The sequence below is a fragment of the Lissotriton vulgaris genome, chromosome 1_2 (assembly GCF_964263255.1).
Source record: "Lissotriton vulgaris chromosome 1_2, aLisVul1.2, whole genome shotgun sequence".
In the NCBI taxonomy this organism is placed as follows: Eukaryota; Metazoa; Chordata; class Amphibia; order Caudata; family Salamandridae; genus Lissotriton; species Lissotriton vulgaris.
In genome coordinates, this window is record NC_141686.1 from 329,351,221 (window position 1) to 329,373,934 (window position 22,714).

The following is a 22,714-nucleotide window of genomic DNA, read 5'->3' on the forward strand; positions in this document are numbered from 1 at the left end:
TCCCTCTGTTGCTTCTGCCCCTCCCTCTGTTGCTTCTGCCCCTCCCTCTGCTGCTTCTGCCCCTCCCTCTGCTGCTTCTGCCCCTTCTGCCCCTCCCTCTGCTGCTTCTGCCCCTCCCTCTGTTGCTTCTGCTTCCTCCCTCTGTTGCTTCTTCCCCTCCCTCTGTTGCTTCTGCCCCTCCCTCTGCTGCTTCTGCCCCTCCCTCCGCTGCTTCTGCCCCTCCCTCTGTTGCTTCTGCCCCTCCCTCTGCTGCTTCTGCTCCTCCCTCTGCTGCTTCTGCCCCTTCTGCCCCTCCCTCTGCTGCTTCTGCCCCTCCTCTGCTGCTTCTGCTCCCTCCCTCTGCCCCTCCCTCTGCTGCTTCTGCCCCTTCTGCCCCTCCCTCTGCTGCTTCTGCCCCTCCCTCTGTTGCTTCTGCCCCCCCTCTGCTGCTTCTGCTCCCTCCCTCTGTTGCTTCTGCCCCTCCCTCTGCTGCTTCTGCCCCTTCTGCCCCTCCCTCTGCTGCTTCTGCCCCTCCCTCTATTGCTTCTGCCCCTCCCTCTGTTGCTTCTGCCCCTCCCTCTGCTGCTTCTGCCCCTCCCTCTGCTGCTTCTGCCCCTTCTGCCCCTCCCTCTGCTGCTTCTGCCCCTCCCTCTGTTGCTTCTGCTCCCTCCCTCTGTTGCTTCTTCCCCTCCCTCTGTTGCTTCTGCACCTCCCTCTGCTGCTTCTGCCCCTCCCTCTGCTGCTTCTGCCCCTCCCTCTGCTGCTTCTGCCCCTCCCTCTGCTGCTTCTGCCCCTCCCTCTGTTGCTTCTGCCCCTCCCTCTGTTGCTTCTGCCCCTCCCTCTGCTGCTTCTGCCCCTTCTGCCCCTCCCTCTGCTGCTTCTGCCCCCCCTCTGCTGCTTCTGCTCCCTCCCTCTGTTGCTTCTGCCCCTCCCTCTGCTGCTTCTGCCCCTTCTGCCCCTCCCTCTGCTGCTTCTGCTCCCTCCCTCTGTTGCTTCTTCCCCTCCCTCTGCTGCTTCTTCCCCTCCCTCTGCTGCTTCTGCCCCTCCCTCTGCTGCTTCTTCCCCTCCCTCTGCTGCTTCTGCCCCTCCCTCTGCTGCTTCTGCTCCCTCCCTCTGTTGCTTCTTCCCCTCCCTCTGCTGCTTCTGCCCCTCCCTCTGTTGCTTCTGCCCCTCCCTCTGCTGCTTCTGCCCCTCCCTCTGTTGCTTCTGCCCCTCCCTCTGCTGCTTCTGCCCCTCCCTCTGCTGCTTCTGCCCCTCCCTCTGTTGCTTCTGCCCCTCCCTCTGCTGCTTCTGCCCCTCCCTCTGCTGCTTCTGCCCCTCCCTCTGCTGCTTCTGCTCCCTCCCTCTGTTGCTTCTGCCCCTCCCTCTGCTGCTTCTGCCCCTTCTGCCCCTCCCTCTGCTGCTTCTGCTCCCTCCCTCTGTTGCTTCTTCCCCTCCCTCTGCTGCTTCTTCCCCTCCCTCTGCTGCTTCTGCCCCTCCCTCTGCTGCTTCTTCCCCTCCCTCTGCTGCTTCTTCCCCTCCCTCTGCTGCTTCTGTCCCTCCCTCTGTTGCTTCTGCTTCCTCCCTCTGCTGCTTCTGCCCCTCCCTCTGTTGCTTCTGCCCCTCCCTCTGCTGCTTCTGCCCCTCCCTCTGTTGCTTCTGCCCCTCCCTCTGCTGCTTCTGCTCCCTCCCTCTGTTGCTTCTGCCCCTCCCTGTGCTGCTTCTGCCCCTCCCTCTGTTGCTTCTGCCCCTCCCTCTGCTGCTTCTGCCCCTCCCTCTGCTGCTTCTGCCCCTCCCTCTGCTGCTTCTGCCCCTCCCTCTGTTGCTTCTGCCCCTCCCTCTGCTGCTTCTGCCCCTCCCTCTGTTGCTTCTGCCCCTCCCTCTGCTGCTTCTGCCCCTCCCTCTGCTGCTTCTGCTCCCTCCCTCTGTTGCCCCTCCCTCTGCTGCTTCTGCCCCTCCCTCTGTTGCTTCTGCCCCTCCCTCTGCTGCTTCTGCCCCTCCCTCTGCTGCTTCTGCTCCCTCCCTCTGTTGCTTCTGCCCCTCCCTCTGCTGCTTCTGCCCCTTCTGCCCCTCCCTCTCCTGCTTCTGCTCCCTCCCTCTGTTGCTTCTTCCCCTCCCTCTGCTGCTTCTTCCCCTCCCTCTGCTGCTTCTGCCCCTCCCTCTGCTGCTTCTTCCCCTCCCTCTGCTGCTTCTGCCCCTCCCTCTGCTGCTTCTGCTCCCTCCCTCTGTTGCTTCTGCCCCTCCCTCTGCTGCTTCTTCCCCTCCCTCTGCTGCTTCTGCCCCTCCCTCTGCTGCTTCTGCCCCTCCCTCTGCTGCTTCTGCTCCCTCCCTCTGTTGCTTCTGCCCCTCCCTCTGCTGCTTCTTCCCCTCCCTCTGCTGCTTCTTCCCCTCCCTCTGCTGCTTCTGCCCCTCCCTCTGCTGCTTCTGCTCCCTCCCTCTGTTGCTTCTGCCCCTCCCTCTGCTGCTTCTTCCCCTCCCTCTGCTGCTTCTTCCCCTCCCTCTGCTGCTTCTGCCCCTCCCTCTGCTGCTTCTGCCCCTCCCTCTGTTGCTTCTGCTCCCTCCCTCTGTTGCTTCTTCCCCTCCCTCTGTTGCTTCTGCCCCTCCCTCTGCTGCTTCTGCCCCTCCCTCTGCTGCTTCTGCCCCTCCCTCTGCTGCTTCTGCCCCTCCCTCTGCTGCTTCTGCCCCTCCCTCTGTTGCTTCTGCCCCTCCCTCTGTTGCTTCTGCCCCTCCCTCTGCTGCTTCTGCCCCTTCTGCCCCTCCCTCTGCTGCTTCTGCCCCCCCTCTGCTGCTTCTGCTCCCTCCCTCTGTTGCTTCTGCCCCTCCCTCTGCTGCTTCTGCCCCTTCTGCCCCTCCCTCTGCTGCTTCTGCTCCCTCCCTCTGTTGCTTCTTCCCCTCCCTCTGCTGCTTCTTCCCCTCCCTCTGCTGCTTCTGCCCCTCCCTCTGCTGCTTCTTCCCCTCCCTCTGCTGCTTCTTTCCCTCCCTCTGCTGCTTCTGCCCCTCCCTCTGCTGCTTCTGCTCCCTCCCTCTGTTGCTTCTTCCCCTCCCTCTGCTGCTTCTTCCCCTCCCTCTGCTGCTTCTGCCCCTCCCTCTGCTGCTTCTTCCCCTCCCTCTGCTGCTTCTGCCCCTCCCTCTGCTGCTTCTGCCCCTCCCTCTGTTGCTTCTGCCCCTCCCTCTGCTGCTTCTGCCCCTCCCTCTGTTGCTTCTGCCCCTCCCTCTGCTGCTTCTGCCCCTCCCTCTGTTGCTTCTTCCCCTCCCTCTGTTGCTTCTGCCCCTCCCTCTGCTGCTTCTGCCCCTTCTGCCCCTCCCTCTGCTGCTTCTGCTCCCTCCCTCTGTTGCTTCTTCCCCTCCCTCTGCTGCTTCTTCCCCTCCCTCTGCTGCTTCTTCCCCTCCCTCTGCTGCTTCTGCCCCTCCCTCTGCTGCTTCTTCCCCTCCCTCTGCTGCTTCTGCCCCTCCCTCTGCTGCTTCTGCTCCCTCCCTCTGTTGCTTTTTCCCCTCCCTCTGCTGCTTCTGCCCCTCCCTCTGTTGCTTCTGCCCCTCCCTCTGCTGCTTCTGCCCCTCCCTCTGTTGCTTCTGCCCCTCCCTCTGCTGCTTCTGCCCCTCCCTCTGTTGCTTCTTCCCCTCCCTCTGCTGCTTCTGCTCCCTCCCTCTGTTGCTTCTGCCCCTCCCTCTGCTGCTTCTTCCCCTCCCTCTGCTGCTTCTTCCCCTCCCTCTGCTGCTTCTTCTCCTCCCTCTGCTGCTTCTGCTCCCTCCCTCTGTTGCTTCTGCCCCTCCCTCTGCTGCTTCTGCCCCTCCCTCTGCTGCTTCTTCCCCTCCCTCTGTTGCTTCTGCCCCTCCCTCTGTTGATTCTGCCCCCTCCCTCTGTTGCTTGCTTCTGCCCCTCCCTCTGCTGCTTCTTCCCCTCCCTCTGCTGCTTCTGCTCCCTCCCTCTGTTGCTTCTGCCCCTCCCTCTGCTGCTTCTGCCCCTCCCTCTGCTGCTTCTGCCCCTCCCTCTGCTGCTTCTGCCCCTCCCTCTGTTGCTTCTGCCCCTCCCTCTGCTGCTTCTGTAACTAAGCCCCGCCCCCAAGGGCCCTTGTGCTCTTCATCCTCCCCATATCTCTGGGTCAGTGACGGACCTTGAGGGGACGCTGAGGGCACACATGCCTGTTATTGGAGGGAGGGGACGAGAGGGTCATATAAAAACCTCCCACCGCAGAGTTGTGTAAACTTTGCAAACCTTTCCCCGCAGAGCAGCTGTGACGCCCTGTTGGACTTGGCCCTTAGGGCAGGTTCACCCCTAGACTTTTTGCCTTATGTGTGACCCTGTGTTAGTGATTTTTGGGTCTCTGCGCACTTTCCCCTGAGTCCCAGAGTGAAAGTGCGTGCGTGTAGTATGGCTGGCCTGCCCTCCCATAGGAATGCATGGGGAATGTGTGTGTCCCTAGTAGTTCCTGATGCGTGGGGAGTACAGGCTCGAGTTTAGTATGTGTAAACTCGTGAGAGTGAAGGCTGCAAGATGGTGTCTGCTGCATGTTTGTGTCTAGAAGGGAAGTGCTACTTCTGGACATTGAGATATGTGTGCAGTGAGGGTGCTGGAGCGTGATTGGCTGGAGCTGGCTGGCATGCCAGGCTCCAGGAAGTCTGGATGGGACTGCCCGGTGGTGAGTGGGAGATTAGCATGAGTGATGTGTGGGAGGAGTGTACCTGTGTCCTGGATGGGCTGGGTTTTCCCCACACAATGCTGGCTCCGCCCCCCTGTGGTGTGTCTAACGACCCTATCCTCCCCAGTGAAAGAAATGGGTGGTTGGGCCATCAAGAGTGCTCCAGAACCAGCTGCGACTGGTTTTCCCCCCACCCTGCACCCTTAAACAAAGGATTTGTCAGTATAAGAAGGGGCTGTGTCCCCACTGAAAATGTTCTACCTTTGGATCCTGCCAGAGGGGGCTGTTGCTGCTGCTGGGCCAGAGGACCGCCACTTGGGGAGTCTCCCTGCCTGGAGACCCAGTGTGCTGGCTCTGGGCCCAGCCTTGCCCCCCTGCCCCTTGAAAGGACTTTTGCTGGGCTTGTTGGCCCCTAGCGCCTGGGAGCGCTTTTGATTGCTGTTTAGCGCTTAGGAGCGCTTTATTTTTGCTTGCAGCGCTTGGGAGCGCTGTGGTCACCCCTCTAGCGCTGGGAGCGCTTTGTCTGCAGAGGCCGGTGCCCACCCGGCATTGTCCGCCCTAGCGAGTGCCACCTCGCTTCTTAATTGAATTGGAGGCCGGTGCCCACCCGGCATTGTCCTCGGATCACCGCCGCAGCCCAGGAGTGTGCTGCCGCCGCGCTGCCTACCGCGACCCGGAAGTGCTGGGTCGGCGGGCCAATCGCAGCACGGCCCGGGAGAGTCAACCCGGAAGTCCCGCCCCCGCAGCGGAGCCGAGAAGCAGCCTGCCGAGGCTCCCCGAGTGGAGAGAGAGCCCCGGGAGAAGGAGCCGGGAGACCCGAGGAGCGGCCGCCAGAACCCGGTGAGTGCAGGCGCTTGCGGAGAGGAGAGGGGGGCGTCGGGACACATTGCCGGTGTCCGCCCCGCCCCCTCTCTGTAGCGCGACCACCGGGGGCATTTCATTGTCGCTTGAGCCCCGAGAGGCTCCACCAGTCTGGGGGCAGTTCCGCGAAGTGCAGAGTCCCCCGTGAGGGACTCCAACGCCCCACATTTGTGCCTAGAGCCCTGAGAGAGGCTCTAGGCGCGCCAAGTGTTCCTGGGTCCCCAGAGAGGGACCCCACAGCCCAGCGAGGCTGCACCTTTGTTGCTGGAGCCCTGAGAGGCTCAGCAGTGCCCTTATTTGTTTAAGAGTCCAGAGAGGCTCTGGGGGCAATTTTGTACTTTGCGAGCCCTGAGAGAGGCTCGAGTGCCCCCCTTGTCTGAGAGCCTGAGAGAGGCTCAGGAGGGCCAGTTCATTGTTCTTGTCAAGAGCCCAGAGAGGCTCTGAGGGTGCCATTTCCTCGTTTTTGGAGCCCAGAGAGGCTCCAGCCCTTTTGCGTTGCAAGCCCAGAGAGGCTTGCGTGCCCATTCAAAGTGAAGAGCCTGAGAGAGGCTCAGGGCGCCATTTCTTCTGAGAGTCCAGTGAGACTCAGCAGAGCCACAGTGGTGGTTTTTGAGCCCAGAGAGGCTCCAACGTTGCCCTAACTTTCCCTGCTCCAGTTGCCCAGCACTTTGTGGGCAACTGCCACGTTTAGGCCCTGACATTGGGACACCGGGACAGTCACAGGTGGTGACTGGTGAGTTTGGCGCAATTGTAACTGTTTGTACACCTCTGAATGTTAATACATCATGTGTTTTATCCTTGCACCCCTATAGGTATTTGTGACATGTAGGTGGTTGTTTTCTCCCTAGTACAGGTGGTGCTAGTGAGGTCCTGTTACCAGTGATCACTGGTTGTATGCTCTACTTTTATATTGTGTGCTACACTGGCTATTACTGAAAGTATTGCTTCTAAAAGTGCTGATACCCTTGACAGTGGTCCAAGTGGCCCTGTCCTGTACAAATATCCCTTGTAAATTCCGCCCGTGCCTGTTGGCACAGTGTAACAAGATGTGTGTTTTATCTGATGTATATTTATTATAATACAAAGGCTATTTTTATATAACCTTGTGTGGAGTGTTCCTTTGTGGTGGGCCTTGGGTGTTGTTGCTGGGGTGCGTGCGCAAATACTTAACTTACATCGCCTCCAAGTTTAGCCTTGACTGCTCGCGCCACGTTACCTAGAGGGCGAGAGGGGGTTATCTTGGCGTGTAACTCCCTTGCCCTGACCTTGGGAATGGTGATCCCTGACTGACCTCGACGCGAGTCTTGGCCAGCCAGGGTCCCGTTTCCAACACGCCCCCTTGTATTTACGGTAGAACTAACCCTCTAAGGGGGGGGGGGGCGTTATAGTGTAAACCAAACTATTGCGCAATTCAGCAACTTTTGTACAGTTGTCGAGCCTCGGAGTTGTGTAGAGAACTTCAGAAACTTTGTAGAGGAAGAATCTTTACACCTGCGCGCACAGTGATGGAACGCAGACAGATGTGTCATTTGTTTTAGCGCCTTGAAGCCAGAATGGCACATGAGGTGGGTGCATGTGAGCGAGGGCACGAGAGGGCGGAGGGTCGGCGAGGATCACGTGTCTCTGGGTGTGGCTCGTGTCTCGGAGGAGGGACCTCTCCCCCTCCCCTTACCTCCCCCCCCTCCTTCCCTGCCCTCTGCTCCACTCAGCAGATATGGCCGTTGCTTCTGAGAGGTGATTAGAGTGATAAGGCAGTCCACGGCAGCTTTTTATACCAGGATTTCGTGACATATAAAGCACTTATGCCCCCTCCCCCTGATTGCAGGGGGTCTAGATTCATCAGCCAAAGCTGTCAGCTCCCCCTGCCTCGGTGTGGAAGCAGTCAGACAGGAGCCCCCCGTGGGCAGTACCCGGTGCCACTGACCTGCTGCACCCCACACAGCTGGCAGAGCCGGTCCAATCAGAAGCCACTTTATAAAACCCAAACTTCTGACACTTGTCAACCTAGCGCCTCGAAAAGCACTAATGTCAGCCTAGCGCCTCGAAAAGCACTAGTGAGGCGTTGCATGGTAATTAGGGACTAGTGTGCACAACCTCAGCATACCCTCTGTGTTAATACAAAAGATCAGTGTGCACCATTCAACGCAGCCTCTGTGTTAATACAAGGGATCAGTGTGCACCACTCAAAGCACCCTCTGCGTTAATACAAAGGATCAAATTGAACCACTCAAAGCACTCTCTGTGTTAATACAAGGGATCAGTGTGCACCACTCAAAACACCCTCTGTGTTAATACAAGGGATCAGTGTGCACCACTCAAAGCACCCTCTGTGTTAATACAAGGGATCAGTGTGCACCACTCAAAGCACCCTCTGCGTTAATACAAAGGATCAAATTGAACCACTCAAAGCACCCTCTGTGTTAATACAAGGGATCAGTGTGCACCACTCAAAGCACTCTCTGTGTTAATACAAGGGATCAGTGTGCACCACTCAAAGCACCCTCTGTGTTAATACAAGGGATCAGTGTGCACCACTCAAAGCACACCCTGTGTTAATACAAGGGATCAGTGTGCACCACTCAACACACCCTCTGTGTTACTACAAGGGATCAGTGTGCACCACTCAAAGCACCCTCTGTGTTAATACAAGGGATCAGTGTGCACCACTCAAAGCACCCTCTGGGTTAATACAAGGAATCAAAGTGAATACTCAATGCACCCTCTGTGTTAATACAAGTGATCAGTGTGCACCACTCAATGCACCCTCTGTGTTAATACAAGGGATCAGTGTGAACCACTTGGAGCACCCTCTGTTTGAATACAAAGGATCAGTGTGCACCACTCAAAGCACCCTCTGTGTTAATACAAGGGATCAGTGTGCACCACTCAAAGCACACCCTGTGTTAATACAAGGGATCAGTGTGCACCACTCAACACACCCTCTGTGTTAATACAAGGGATCAGTGTGCACCACTCAAAGCACCCTCTGTGTTAATTTAAGGGATCCGTGTCCACTACAGAGAATCACACTCTGTGTTAATACAAGGAATAACAGTGAACCACTTGGAGCACCCTCTGTGTTAATACAAGGGATCAGTGTGCACCAAATCACCACATGTGTGAGAATACAACAAATCAATGTTCACCACTTCAGATCACCTTCTATGTGTGGATACAAGGAATCAGTGTGCATTACACAGAACCACCCTCTGTGATAATACAAGGATTCAGTGTCCACCACTCAAAGCACTCTGGGCCATAATATCAAAAACAGCGATAACATTATCGCCGCTATAGCAGCGATAAGGGTCTTGATAATATGCCCTTGAGAATTCCAATCCAAGCCCAGGTTCTGGTGTGAAGGACTTCAAAGCTGGGCTTCTGTGGGAATTCTCAAGGGCATATTATCAAGAGCCTTATCGCCACTTTAGCTGCAGTTTCCTACCGCTAAACGGCTATGGTGTTATCCCCATTCTTTATAGCATGGCCCTCGATGTGTTAATGCAAGGAAGCTGTGTGCACCGGCCCAGTTCACCCTCTATATTAATACAAGGATTCAGTGTGCACTACCCTCAAAGCACCCTCTGTGTGAATACAAAGGATCTGAATGTAATACCCTAGGTCCTACACCTTTATGTGTTAGTACATGTGACCTGTGTGCATATCCCTTCAGTGCAGGGAGTTTATGTACTAGTGCATGTATCCTCCGTGCAACACCTCTAGGTACTGGGGCTTTTTATGATGCTACATGACCTTGTGCAACACCTCAAGGTGCTGCATCTTTATGTGTAAGTACATGTGAACAGCATGCAACATCCCACAGTACTGGATCTTTATGTGATAGTACATGTGAACAGAGTGCAACATCCCACAGTACTGGGTCTTTATGTGTTAGTACATGTGACCAGCATGCAACATCCAGCTGTACTGGGTCTTTTTGTGTTAGTACATGTGACCAGCATGCAACATCCAGCTGTCCTGGGTCTTTATGTGTTAGTACATGTGACCAGAGTGCAACATCCCACAGTACTGGGTCTTTATGTGATAGTACATGTGACCAGCGTGCAACATCCCACAGTACTGGGTCTTTATGTGATAGTACATGTGACCAGCATGCAACATCCAGCTGTACTGGGTCTTTGTATGTTAGTACATGTGACCAGCATGCAACATCCAGCTGTACTGGGTCTTTATGTGTTAGTACATGCACCCAGCATGCAACATCCCACAGTACTGGGTCTTTATGTGATAGTACATGTGACCAGCGTGCAACATCCCACAGTACTGGGTCTTTATGTGATAGTACATGTGACCAGCATGCAACATCCAGCTGTACTGGGTCTTTGTGTGTCAGTACATGTGACCAGAGTGCAACATCCCACAGTACTGGGTCTTTATGTGATAGTACATGTGACCAGCATGCAACATCCAGCTGTACTGGGTCTTTGTGTGTCAGTACATGTGACCAGAGTGCAACATCCCACAGTACTGGGTCTTTATGTGATAGTACATGTGACCAGCATGCAACATCCAGCTGTACTGGGTCTTTGTGTGTTAGTACATGTGAACAGCGCGCAACATTTCGCAGTACTGGGTCTTTATGTATTAGTACATGTGACCAGCATGCAACATTCCGCAGTACTGGGTCTTTATGTGATAGTACATGTGACCAGCATGCAACATCCAGCTGTACTGGGTCTTTGTGTGTCAGTACATGTGACCAGAGTGCAACATCCCACAGTACTGGGTCTTTATGTGATAGTACATGTGACCAGCATGCAACATCCAGCTGTACTGGGTCTTTGTGTGTCAGTACATGTGAACAGAGTGCAACATCCCACAGTACTGGGTCTTTATGTATTAGTACATGTGACCAGCATGCAACATTCCGCAGTACTGGGTCTTTATGTGATAGTACATGTGACCAGCATGCAACATCCAGCTGTACTGGGTCTTTGTGTGTCAGTACATGTGACCAGAGTGCAACATCCCACAGTACTGGGTCTTTATGTGATAGTACATGTGACCAGCATGCAACATCCAGCTGTACTGGGTCTTTGTGTGTTAGTACATGTGAACAGCGCGCAACATTTCGCAGTACTGGGTCTTTATGTATTAGTACATGTGACCAGCATGCAACATTCCGCAGTACTGGGTCTTAATGTGTTAGTACATGTGAACAGCGCGCAACATTTCGCAGTACTGGGTCTTTATGTATTAGTACATGTGACCAGCATGCAACATTCCGCAGTACTGGGTCTTTATGTGTTAGTACATGCGACCAGCGTGCAAAATCCCACAGTACTGGGTCTTAATGTGTTAGTACATGTGACCAGCGTGCAACATCCCGCAGTACTGGGTCTTTATGTGTTAGTACATGTGATCAGCGTGCAACATTCCGCAGTACTGGGTCTTTATGTGTTAGTACATGTGACCTGCGTGCAACACCCCACAGTTCTGGGTCTTTATGTGTTAGTACATGTCACCTGTGTGCAACATCCCACAGTACTGGGTCTTAATGTGTTAGTACATGTGAACAGCGCGCAACATTTCGCAGTACTGGGTCTTTATGTATTAGTACATGTGACCAGCATGCAACATTCCGCAGTACTGGGTCTTTATGTGTTAGTACATGCGACCAGCGTGCAAAATCCCACAGTACTGGGTCTTAATGTGTTAGTACATGTGACCAGCGTGCAACATCCCGCAGTACTGGGTCTTTATGTATTAGTACATGTGATCAGCGTGCAACATTCCGCAGTACTGGGTCTTTATGTGTTAGTACATGTGACCAGAGTGCAACATACCACAGTACTAGGTCCTTATGTGTTAGCAGATGTGACCAGCATGCAACATTCCACAATACTGGGTCTTTGTGGGTTAGTGCATGTGACCAGCATGCAACATTCCACAGTACTGGGTCTTTGTGTGTCAGTACTTGTGACCTGCGTGCAACACCACTAACTTACAAGATGTGTGTGCAACTCCCTCTCGTGGCCGGGGCTTCAGTGGTGACACATGACAACTGTGAGCAATACTGAGTTTCTTTGTGGTATATCAGTGTCCACCCCCCCTCAGTAATGGACCTTGATGTGTGCGAAACACGTGTCAGGGGCTTCCAAGCACTGAGCTGGCATTTCAAGCACCCACGCTCTCTGGGAATAAAGACTTCCTATTACTATGTCTCCCAGCATGCACTGGGGATGAACAGGACAGCATTGCAGCTCCGCCCCTTTTGATGAACTTCCTGTAAAACTCTTAACGTGGTCATGCACGAGACATTAGGGGAACACCCCAAATAGCGCTTCTGTGTCCTCTGTGCGCTTTTATGTTGTAATGCACATTACATGTGGACAACCCTCAACAACCCCCAGGACTCCTGTGAGCCTTAGCGTGAAAGACATGGTGTCTGCCATACGACCCCAACCCAGCCACCGCCCCCCCAACAAGAAACCACATCCCAGCACCACCTGTGGGGTTTAATGTGGTAACACGAGACATGCCTGTGTGATGACCCTGTAAGAGGGTCTGTGTACGAGATTGCACACACCGTGCAGGAGTTGGTCTCCGGGGGAGGGGGATGTGTTACGCAAGCTGCAGGTGGTTCAGAACTCCGCCGCCAGACTGACCTGTCAGGTTCCCAGAGCTCTCTCTATCTCTGCCTCTATCTCTGGCCCTATGCGTGGCCTTCACCGGCTCAGGGTAGAGATCCGAATCAAGTTCAAAGCCCTGAGCTATATGTTTACAATCAAAGCTGGAGTGGCTCCCCTATACCTGAGGCTCTGGTTCGCCTTTACCTGCCTCCACGCCCCCTTCGCTCCGCCACTCAGGTGACATTTTCTGTTCCAAGAATTAGACTGTCACGCATGGGCGGTCGATCGTTCGCCTATTTGCGCCCTTAATTATGGAACTCTCTCGCTGTTTAACCAATAATTTCTCCCTTACTTTCAGTTCCTTTTAGGTTGGCTCCAGGAAACCCTTTTTGGGTAGCTGTTGCGCCTTACAAATTAAAATTAAATTAGCATACCAGGGGTGTGTGGGGGTGGGGGGGGGGGGCTGGAGGGATCCGCGTCTTACCATTCCTGCTTCACCCACTGCTTCATTTACACAACGGTCTAAACAATTAAAAATAAAGTGTCAGAGGGTGCACTTACCTTGCACCGGGAAGTAGGTGATGGTGTACTGCGCCACTGCAAGAAGAGAGAGAACGAGTTACACAACATATAGGAAGGAGGGAGGGTGGCAGAGTGTGGCTGTGGTGGAGTATGTGCAGGAAGATGTGAGGGTGCATCATGCGAGGGTTCAAACCTGAGTCGGTGTACAAGAGCACACAGTGTATGTGCGAGTAACCACAGTTATTGTCTGTGCGAGAATGTAGTCCAGGTGCGAGTAGTGGTGGTGTTTTAAAATGTAAGGAGGGGCAGTTGTCGCTCTTGTGTCAGGCTCTCCCCGCTGCAAGTTTTCTCCTCTGTGGCCCCATAACTTCCCTGGTTTAAGTCTTAGGTTGATCCTACGGAAAAAGAAGAGGGCATGAATGCGCTGTATCTATTAGTCACAGGACATCCCTGTCCTTTTCCCTTGCGCCAGCGCACAGTGGGCTGCCGTGCACCAAAGCAGGAACCTTTGCGCCATGGTGCAAGGGGCCTGCTTTGCAGGGATGATTACTTTTGTGCCGGAATGGACACCTTCCGGCACAAAAACAACCAAAAGAGGCTTTTTACTCTTTCTATTTGTGCACACCTGCAGGACATATAAAAAAAGGGAAAACAAGGGGAAACAATATATTTCTCCTTGTTCTGCCTCCCTTATGCCTGTTTAGGCGCTTCCTCAGAGTTACAATTTCTCGTAAATCTAGGGCAGTGTCAAAGAGCCATGGATGTCGCGTCGTGACGCCCCCAGCAACACACATTGCATGCCCCTTTCAAGCAGTTTTGTGCGTGAAAGCGGCACACATTTATAAGGCCATGGAGAGCCACGTAAAGTGACTTGATGTGGCCTTCTAAATATGCCTTGGCACAGTGCGCCACCATAACGTGAAAATAGTGACGTTCCGGTGGCGCAAAAGTGCCAAATGGGCCTCATAAATGCTGGCCCTGGCCTTAAAACCCACCAATTGCTTTCTGTTGGCTTCTGTTCTTGTCGCTCGCATTTTCTTGCTTTCTTTTGGATGACAGTGCTGTTTTCAACCTGTCCACCTTGTGTCTGTCCCTCCACAGCCTCTTTACTATCCCTTTGTTTCATTGGCTATGATGCTCTTTCAGCTCACTTTTGAGGACACATTTTTTAAAAATTTGTTTACACACTCCATGAGAGTAAATGTGTTTTACAGCTGTCTCCCCTGTGTTCTTTTCTCCCCTCACACATTGCTCTTCCTTGCCCATGTGCTTCTCTTCCACCACCCGTTGCTATGTCTCATCTATGTACTTCCCCCGCCATGCTCCACTTTGCTTTCTTGCACCCGTGTATTTCTTCCTTTGCCCCAATGAACTCTCCCATGTGTTGCTTCTCCCCAACCTGCTGTATTGCTTCACCCCCATGCACTCCTCTACCAAGTCCTCCCTTTCTTTTTTTAAGTTGCATTTATTGATGAACCGTGGAGTGCTAAGCAACACACGTGTTCATGTGAGCCTGGGATAATAAGCAGCACAGGTGTGTCCAGGTAAGGCTGGGAGTGCTAACCAGCCCAGGTGTGCCCAGGTGCACCCTGGAGTGCTAAGTAGCACGTTTGTTCAGGTGAACCTGGGATGCCAAGTAGCACAGGTGTGTCCAGGTGAGCCCTGGAGTGCCAAGTAGTACAGGTGTGTTCAGGTGAGCCCTGGAGTGCCAAGCAGCACAGGTGAGTCCAGGTGAGCCCTGGAGTGCAAAGTAGCACAGGTGTGTCCAGGTGAGCCCTGGAGTGCCAAGCAGCACAGGTGTGTCCAGGTGAGCACTGGCGTGCCAAGTAGCACAGGTGTGTCCAGGTGAGCACTGGCGTGCCAAGTAGCACAGGTGTGTCCAGGTGAGCACTGGCGTGCCAAGTAGCACAGGTGTGTCCAGGTGAGCACTGGCGTGCCAAGTTGCACAGATGTGTCCAGGTGAGCACAGGAGTGACAAGCAGAACACATGTGCAGTTGTGTCGAAGTGAGCCCTAGAATGAAAAGCAGTTGGACGTGAGTGCCAGGCTACAGGTGGGATCAGACAAGCCCTCGAGTACCAAGCACCAGGTGTGTGCAGGTGAACCATGGTGTGCCAATCAGTTTAACTTGTCTGGGTAGCACTTGAGAGACGAACAGCAAATCTACTCAAAGGTCTGTGGGCGTGCACCCACATATTTGGCGCACCTTGCTGTCAGTGTGCGCAGGGAAGTCCTGCTGCGGGTGTGCACATGTAAGCGCTCTTGCATCAGTGTAGGTATTCGCAGCTCCGTGTGTGTGCACAGGACAGTCTTGCTGCAACTGTGTGAACTGAAGACAAACTCACTGAGTGCTTTCTCCTGACGATGAGCCTCTGAGCTGCTGGCTGCCTCCTCTGCTGGTGTCTGCCTCCCTCTGCTGGTGTCTGCCTCCCTCTGCTGGTGTCTGCCTCCCTCTGCTGGTGTCTGCTGCCCACAGATAGTGTCTGCCTCCCTCTGCTGGTGTCTGCCTCCTCTGCTGGTGTCTGCCTCCCTCTTCTGGAGTCTGCCTCCTCTGCTGGTGTCTGCCTCCCTCTGCTGGTGTCTGCTGCTCACAGATAGTGTCTGCCTCCCTCTGCTGGTGTCTGCCTCCTCTGCTGGTGTCTGCCTCCCTCTGCTGGTGTCTGCCTCCTCTGCTGGTGTCTGCCTCCCTCTGCTGGTGTCTGCTGCCCACAGATAGTGTCTGCCTCCCTCTGCTGGTGTCTGCCTCCCTCTGCTGGTGTCTGACTCCTCTGCTGGAGTCTGCCTCCTCTGTTGCAGGTATCCAGGTGCACACTGATGCCTCTTCAGCTCCCCCTTTTATCTGACCTGTGTTGCTGAGTCAGGATCAGACCATGGAGGACAGAAAGTAGAAAGGCAGTCCGGGCTCTCAGCCAGAGAGGGAGTGACCAGAGGGAGTGACCAGGAGGGCGGGTCCGAGGCAGGTAGGGAAGTGCCTGCTAAAGGTCAAAAGTTTTATGAAGCAGCTGCCGCAGGCAGGGCCCATAGTGCCAATATCCGCAACACACCCCTCCCGCAATGCAGCAATCCCATAATAAAGAACACACAAGGCACATTGTTTGTTGGAGAAAACATTGCGTCAGGTTTATTTGCATAAGAAGTATGCATTCACAGTGGGTCAACTCATGGGCGATCCAAGGGCAGGCAGCAGTGACAGCCCTAAGCTGCCCTGCCCACCTGAAGAGCCAAATTGCATTGTGGCCCTAACCAATCAGTGCTCACCATTTCGAGGGATTGCCCCTTACATCACTTAGATCACCAGTCCACCCATTTACTCACGCCCCTTGTGGGGGTGGAGGGTATCCAGGCAAGCCCCTGGTTGTTCAGATTTACAACCGCCTGCAGCACTAACGGGGTGGCGTTGTTTCTCCAGGGTCCTGCCTTAAGGACTTCCTGGGGTTGTTTGGCATTCATACCCTTGTTGAGCTCCTGAGGAGGGTACCCCTATGTACCATTCATCTCTGGATCGCCCTGTAACTCCGCCATGGTTCTGAGTGTGACACCCGTCACACCCAGGGTCCCCCCACCAAGGCAGGCTTTCTTACTTAGACCCAGCTGAATTTAAGGCATCTCCCAGGTCCAACAGAAAAAGGCCAATGCCCACTCTAGACAAATGAACCCCGTCCTCTTCAAAACATCCCATGGACTTAGCATGCAACAGACCGTGTCTGATAAATCCCAAACCCCTGTTTTGTGAATTTGTGCATGGAGCAGTTTATTCTCCTGCAAGAGATAGTCACTGCCTCACCAGAGCGAGCCCCATGCCAAACGAAACATGGTGCAATCTCAGACCACCATAATTCACACACGTCTAAATCATTACTCAACTCACACATGGTGGATTTCATTGCTAGCAGCAGAACCTCCTTCCTACCCAGGAAAGTCGTCATCACCTCCCTGGTGTATTACCACAATGTTGGGAGGGGATTCAACTCCCGCTAGTCTGTGCTGCAGCTTCTTCAGTAAGCTGTGCAACGCATGCCAGGGAACCCCAACCAGACTATCTCAGTGAAGGAAAACCCATGCCTCCAATTCCTGCTTTCGGCCCATTGCGCCACTCTGGCGATGTAAGAATGGCCAACCACCCAAACCTTTGATCCTGGCAAATTAAAGAAATGCAGGGTTGCAAAACACCTTTTATTTAAAACACTGTACACTGTTCTATAAATATGAGTCAATTTGCACATAGTTTGCTCAAAAATCACACTGCACACATAAAACCGCAAGATTGCACATAGTTTGCCTCAAATTCACACTGTAAACATCTGAAAACACACGGTGCCGCTCAAGAATGCACTTAGTTTACTCATAGGTTGCCCTGCACCCCTTTTGACACCTGGTGCAACACCACACACTCAGCCTTTGCCATACTATAGGGCGGATGAACCATTTGAAACAATGGGATTCCCACCGCCCAACCTGCCTGATGCGGTCCAGTGACATGCCTACCTTGAATGCTGAAGCGGCCGCCCCTATCCTAAAGGAATGGCTGCAAAAGCACTTGTCAGGACCCGCATTCCCCGACAGTGTTAACCATGGCTTCATAAGTTGTTCTATCTGAAACTTAGTCAGGGGCGTGCAGTCCACATGGATCAATGAGTAGCCTCCCCCAGAGAGTCGAAGTGCCAAATCAGCTGCGACCAGGCCCACTGGGCAGTACCTTGGGTCCCCATTTGATGCAAACATATAACCTTCCCTTGCCCTGCCTGTTCAGTTGTGGATCTTTTAACTGGGATTTTAAGGGATCCTCCTGTGAGCACTGCATCCTGCACCCTTAATGTATCCCCAGATCTATCATTCTTGGACCTAGCCACCAAGTCGCTTATTCTCATCCCCAAAAAAATGCCGGGTTGAAAGCTGCTGAAAAGAGGGCGGTTTCAAAAGAAGAAAAGGTTGCCTTGTCTATTACATTGATCATGCCCTGCAATGTTCCAAATTCAATGGGGGATCTGGTGTCAGGGCCCCGGGGTTCTCCTCTCACAAAACCCTTTAGCGCCACCCTAATGAGGAAAGACTGATTGGGATCGGTCTGGCTATTCAACTTAGCATAATGACCCACTGCAGCCAGGTATACAGAGACCTGGAAGTGGCTCTTACCCTGGTCCTTGGCCCACACTATAAAGGTTTGAACTTTGTGCTCCAAGGATGTCAACCCCACCTCCCAGGTTCCCGTCACCTTGCAGAACGTAACAATGCAAGCGTTGTAATGCCTCCTGGCCCCAGGTGCTAAGGAAAGCTTGCCGAGTTCCCTCTATCATTTTTCCTCTGGAGAAGGATCCAGCAGTGTGTTGGGAAAGGGGTCATCTCCTCTCTCGCTCTCGGCCACAGCACATGGAAACGGCTCCACTGAAAACGAGAGTGAACATCATCTGCCACATTCTGCACCCTCTGCATATGTGTTGCCCTGCATTCCACATTGTTGTACAAGCAAGCCCGCACCAGTTCCCTCAACAAGTAAAGCACGGACATGCTGATTGCGTGTTTATAGCTCAAACCACTGCCATGTTATCTAACCAGAAAAGGACCCGTCTGGCTGCCAGCGCCTCTGGCCAGAGATGGAAAGCAACAACTATTGGAAACAGTTCCAAAACCGTTATATTGGCCGTGATTTTTCTCTTGCGCCTTGCATTCAGCCCCCTTTCAGTGCACGACTCTTTCCCCAAAATTGCCCCAAAGCCCTCCCTTCCCACTGCATCCGTGAACATGGATAGCTCGGGGTTGCCAGCCCAGGGGGCCCTCCAGATGACTGAACCGTTGAAGTTGGCCAGAAACTCTGCCTGCATGCTGAGGTCTTACCCACCTCTCTATCTCTCTTCTTACTTCTGACACTTTCTTTCCTCACGTCTGCTCTCAACCCTACGCTGTTTAACGTGTATGTGCGCCCCCTGGCCCTGCTAGCTAAAGAACGTAGGATCAAACTGATTTTGTACGCAGACGATACGCAGCTTATCTTCACCTTCTCCAACAACACCACATCGGATTAGGCAAAATTTCAGGAAGATGTTACAGTCATCTCGAGCTGGATGACGGAGAACTGCCTCCAAATCAATGCCTCAAAAACGGAGGTACTCCTAATCGGCAGTGACTCTCAGAAATTGGGCGACCAGTGGTGGCCTTCGACGTTGGGCTCTCCCCCGACGCCTAAGAAGGAAATTAAGAATCTGGGAGTCTTAAATGATAACTCTCTCTCCTTCGAGTCGCATACAAAAAAGGTGGCTGGTACCTGCTTCAGATGCCTACGCACATTTAAGCCCATTCTGGGCCTCTTTGATCCGTCCACCAGACAAGTAATAGTCCAGTCTTTGGTGCGATCCCACCTGGACAAATGCAACAGTCTATGTCATGATGCCAACCTAACAACCATTAACAGACTCCAAAGGGCTCAAAACGCCGCGGCCCGCACTCTCCTTGCCCTTCCCAGACGTTTTCACACTTCCCACATCCTTCGTCGCATTCATTGGCTGCCAGTGAAACAGAGAATTCAGTTCAAAACACTCTGTATAACTAGGATACCACACGGTCAAGCCCCCCAAATTCTTCAGGGTCTCTGCTCTTTCTATGTCCCCCCACGTGCTCATCGCTCTGCTGACCTACACCTCGCCCTCACCATTAGGGTGCGCAAGAGTAGAACAGGCGGACGATCCTTCCAATTCCTGGCCCCGGCCCTCTGGAATTCCATCCCCCATGAGGCACGCGCCACTCAGGACCACTGGCTCTTCCGGAAAAAAATTAAAACCTGGCTGTTCGCCTCCATCTAGCACCAATTACCTAGCTGAGTTTGCCAATCTGGCACTCTTCACAGTATCCTCCACAGCTCTCTGTTGGTTGTCCCGTCTGCAAGCGCTGGGACGCCCTATTGCTGGGGTAGCCATGCGCTATACAAACACAACTAACATCTGTTCCTCCTCTTTTGGTTTTCCTCCCTCAGTTTATCGCTCCTCCTCCCCCTCACCTCTTCTTCTATCCTTGCTCTCTGTCTTCTTTTGCCTCCACCCGTTCTTCCCCTCACTTATCTCCCTCCACCTGACACACTGACCGACCCGATTCTTTTCCCCTCTCACTCCCTCCAATAAACTGACCACTGCTTATTCTCTCCCTACTCATTTCTCTCCCTCTCTCGTGCCCTCTGATGCACTGACTGTCTGCTTCTACTATGTCCTCTCACTTCTCTCCCTCCCTGGCTCCCTTTGACACACTGACTGTCCCACTTCTTCTCTCCCCTCTCACTTCCCCCTCCCTCTGGCACACTGAATGCCCACTTGCACTCTCCCCTCTCACTTCTATCCCTACATCCCTCTAACACACAGACCACCCGCTTCTACTCCCTCCCTCCTTCTTTCTCTCACCCTCTCTGACACAGTGACCACCCTACCTCTACTCCCCCCACTCACTCCTCTTCCTCCCTCTGTCTGACGCACTGACCGCTCTGATTTTACTATCTCCTCTCACTTCTCTCCCTCCCTTGACACACCGACCACCCACCTGCTTCTATTCCTTCTCTCATTTCTTTCTCTCCCTCACTCTGACACACTGAGTGCCTGCTTTTTGCTCTCTTTTTCTCTCCCCTCTCACTTCTTTCTCTCCCTCCCTTGATACTCTGACCAATATAATGTATTGTGGATATGTATAGCTGGACCCTCCTAGTCCCTGATAGACTCGGTATGAGAATGGCATCATCGTTTAGGTGTGTCTGGGTGTGGTTCATAAAGTTCACAATGCAGTATGTACAGTTAACGGTTGCACTCCAAACAATAAAGCCCTGCATTACAGCGCTCCGTATGTGGCGTGGTCATTTGCATGCTATTAGGATGGGAAGGATGCTTCAACTGGCGACAAGGATGGGATCTGGAACCCGAAGCAATGAGAGTGCACTCCCTGAAAGTTTGCTGAGGTTGAGCAGACTGATTCTGCATGCCACGTGTGCCTCAGCCGACAGTTGGCGTATGTGGAGTCAAAGTGCCGCACCAGCCATTGCAAGGTTACAGAACGTTTTGACTCAGTCGGCCTGGAACCTGCTGGTAAGGTTGAAAGAAAAGGTACTGTGCCACAAAATAAGAAAATGGCCAAGCTACGTACGGTATGATAGCGTTCAACACAGCGACAATCATGTACAGAGTAGCACAGAAGGCTGCAATAGCCAGGTGCAAAAAAGTGTGCCAAGTAAAACAGATGCATCTAGGCGGAAACAACATAATTGCACCCACCGGCAAGAATGAAGAACGAGGCAGTTTACATTGAGTCGAGCTCTGGCCGGGGACCGGTGCGTTCAAAGTGGAAAGCAGCTTTCATAATGATCCATGCAAATGCACAAGGGTTGGGCTTACGGAGCCGCTGGTACCTGAAGCGACAAGCTCCAAAGTCGTTCTTCCAGATCTATTCCAAGAGTCATACCTAATAGGGTACCGTATCAAGTGCATGTTGATTGGAATATGCACAATTAAGTCATTTTCTTGTAGCAATTTTTACATTTTAAGTATTGATCACCAACATTGAGAGTGTTGAAGGGATCTCTTTAGGTCCTGATGAAAAGCCAGGTGAGGGCTTCGAAACATGTTGACGAAGGACGTGCGGCTCATTGGAGCATAGTTCCTCCACTTGTTCCCCAACTTTTAATGATACCAGCTAGCTGGAACATTAACGTTTATTTTTCCACATAGCCTGGTATCTTTTACTTAATTCACCACTTCACTAACTTACATTTGACCCTTCCACTTGCACTCCTGCATCACACATAGTATTTACTATTTAGTGCTCCTGCATCTTCGTAGGTGATAGCACGCCTCGTCCAGCAGCGGGGCGGGAATAACCCGATGATAAAGCATGCCACCAAGGGTCCTTTTGGTGGGTGAGGGTTATTGTAACAAATCTGTGTGCCCCCCGCACCCCCCCCCCCCTCCCCCCGAGTTTAGGAGTGGCACAACTTCTGGAAGCATACGAAGGCAATTTTAACAATGTATGCAATTTGTATGTATGTATGTATAAACTGTTTTATAACGCGCTCTGTTACTTGAGAGTATCCTGGCGCGAGTTTGGGAGAAGCAGAAAAACAGAGCAGCAGGAAAGCATCTTAGATTACACTCTTGAATCAATGGGTTTTCAGGTTTTTCTTGAATAAAGCCACAGTTTGCATAGAGCGCAGGTGGAGAGGGAGAGCGTTCCAGGCCCGAGCCACGATCACGGAGATCGACTGACCGCCGAGCCTAGCTTGTTTAAAACGGGGAAGAGACAGTTTGAACAAGGTCGATGATCTGAGGGTGCGAGCGGGGGCGTAGCACGTAAATCTCTTTCTCAGATACAAGGGGCCTTGATCATGGATTGCTCTAAACGCGAGCACCAGAGATTTAAACAGTATGCGCTGCGCTACAGGAAGCCAATGAAGAGTGCGCATCTCAGCGCGAACGCTCTTCCATCTAGGGATGTTAAATAGAAGACGGACAGCCGCATTCTGAATGATTTGCAGGCGTTTCACCAGGTAGGCCGGAATGCCACTGAACAGTGCATTCGCGTAATCCAGCCTTGCCAGTATGAGAGCCCGAGCAACCGTCTCCTTGGCATCCCTGGGGAGCAAAGGGAAGAATTTGCGGAGCATTCTCAGCGTGGCAAAGCAGGTGCCAGTCAGCTTTTTAATACGGTCCTCGAATCTAAGGTCCTCTGCAAACCAGATGCCAAGGTTTTTCGCAGGTCTCCCCATCTCTTTCGGGCTGGGAATGTTAGGGGGCCATAGTGTGTTCTTGAACGAGGGGGGAAAGGAACCATAAAAAAGCACTTCAGATTTGTCCTCATTGCATTTCAGCTGGGCCTTGGTTAGCCAGCGAAATACAGAGGACAAACACAAATGTACTGCCGACGTATCCAGATTGTCGTCTGGCCAGGTAAACAGCAGTTGGGTATCATCTGCATACCCTATGATCTTAGCCCCATACTGTTCCGCTAGATAAACCAGGGGGGTGATGTAAATGTTGAACAGTAGGGGACAAAGAGTGGATCCTTGAGGGACCCCCGTGAGAAGTGGTTTAGGCTCAGAGGCGTGGGGAGGCATCCAGACCTGCTGAGTCCTGTCGGAAAGAAAGGAGGACAGCCAGGCCAGAGCCACACCCCCGATACCAAT

General features: G+C 53.1%; 1 protein-coding gene across 1 annotated transcript in view; it reads right to left on the bottom strand.

Moving 5' to 3' along the window:
- Positions 1 to 15,405, bottom strand: part of LOC147736656 (glutathione S-transferase P 1-like) — a 113,106-nt gene extending 97,701 nt beyond the window's left edge. The window contains exons 1-2 of the mRNA XM_086953412.1: positions 14,916 to 15,405; positions 12,611 to 12,646 (exon numbers count right to left, since the gene is read on the bottom strand). Coding sequence (XP_086809538.1) covers positions 12,611 to 12,646; position 14,916 — 37 coding nt within the window. The 5' untranslated portion in view covers positions 14,917 to 15,405. The remainder of the gene's footprint in view (positions 1 to 12,610; positions 12,647 to 14,915) is intronic.
- Between the last annotated feature and the right edge of the window lie 7,309 nt (positions 15,406 to 22,714).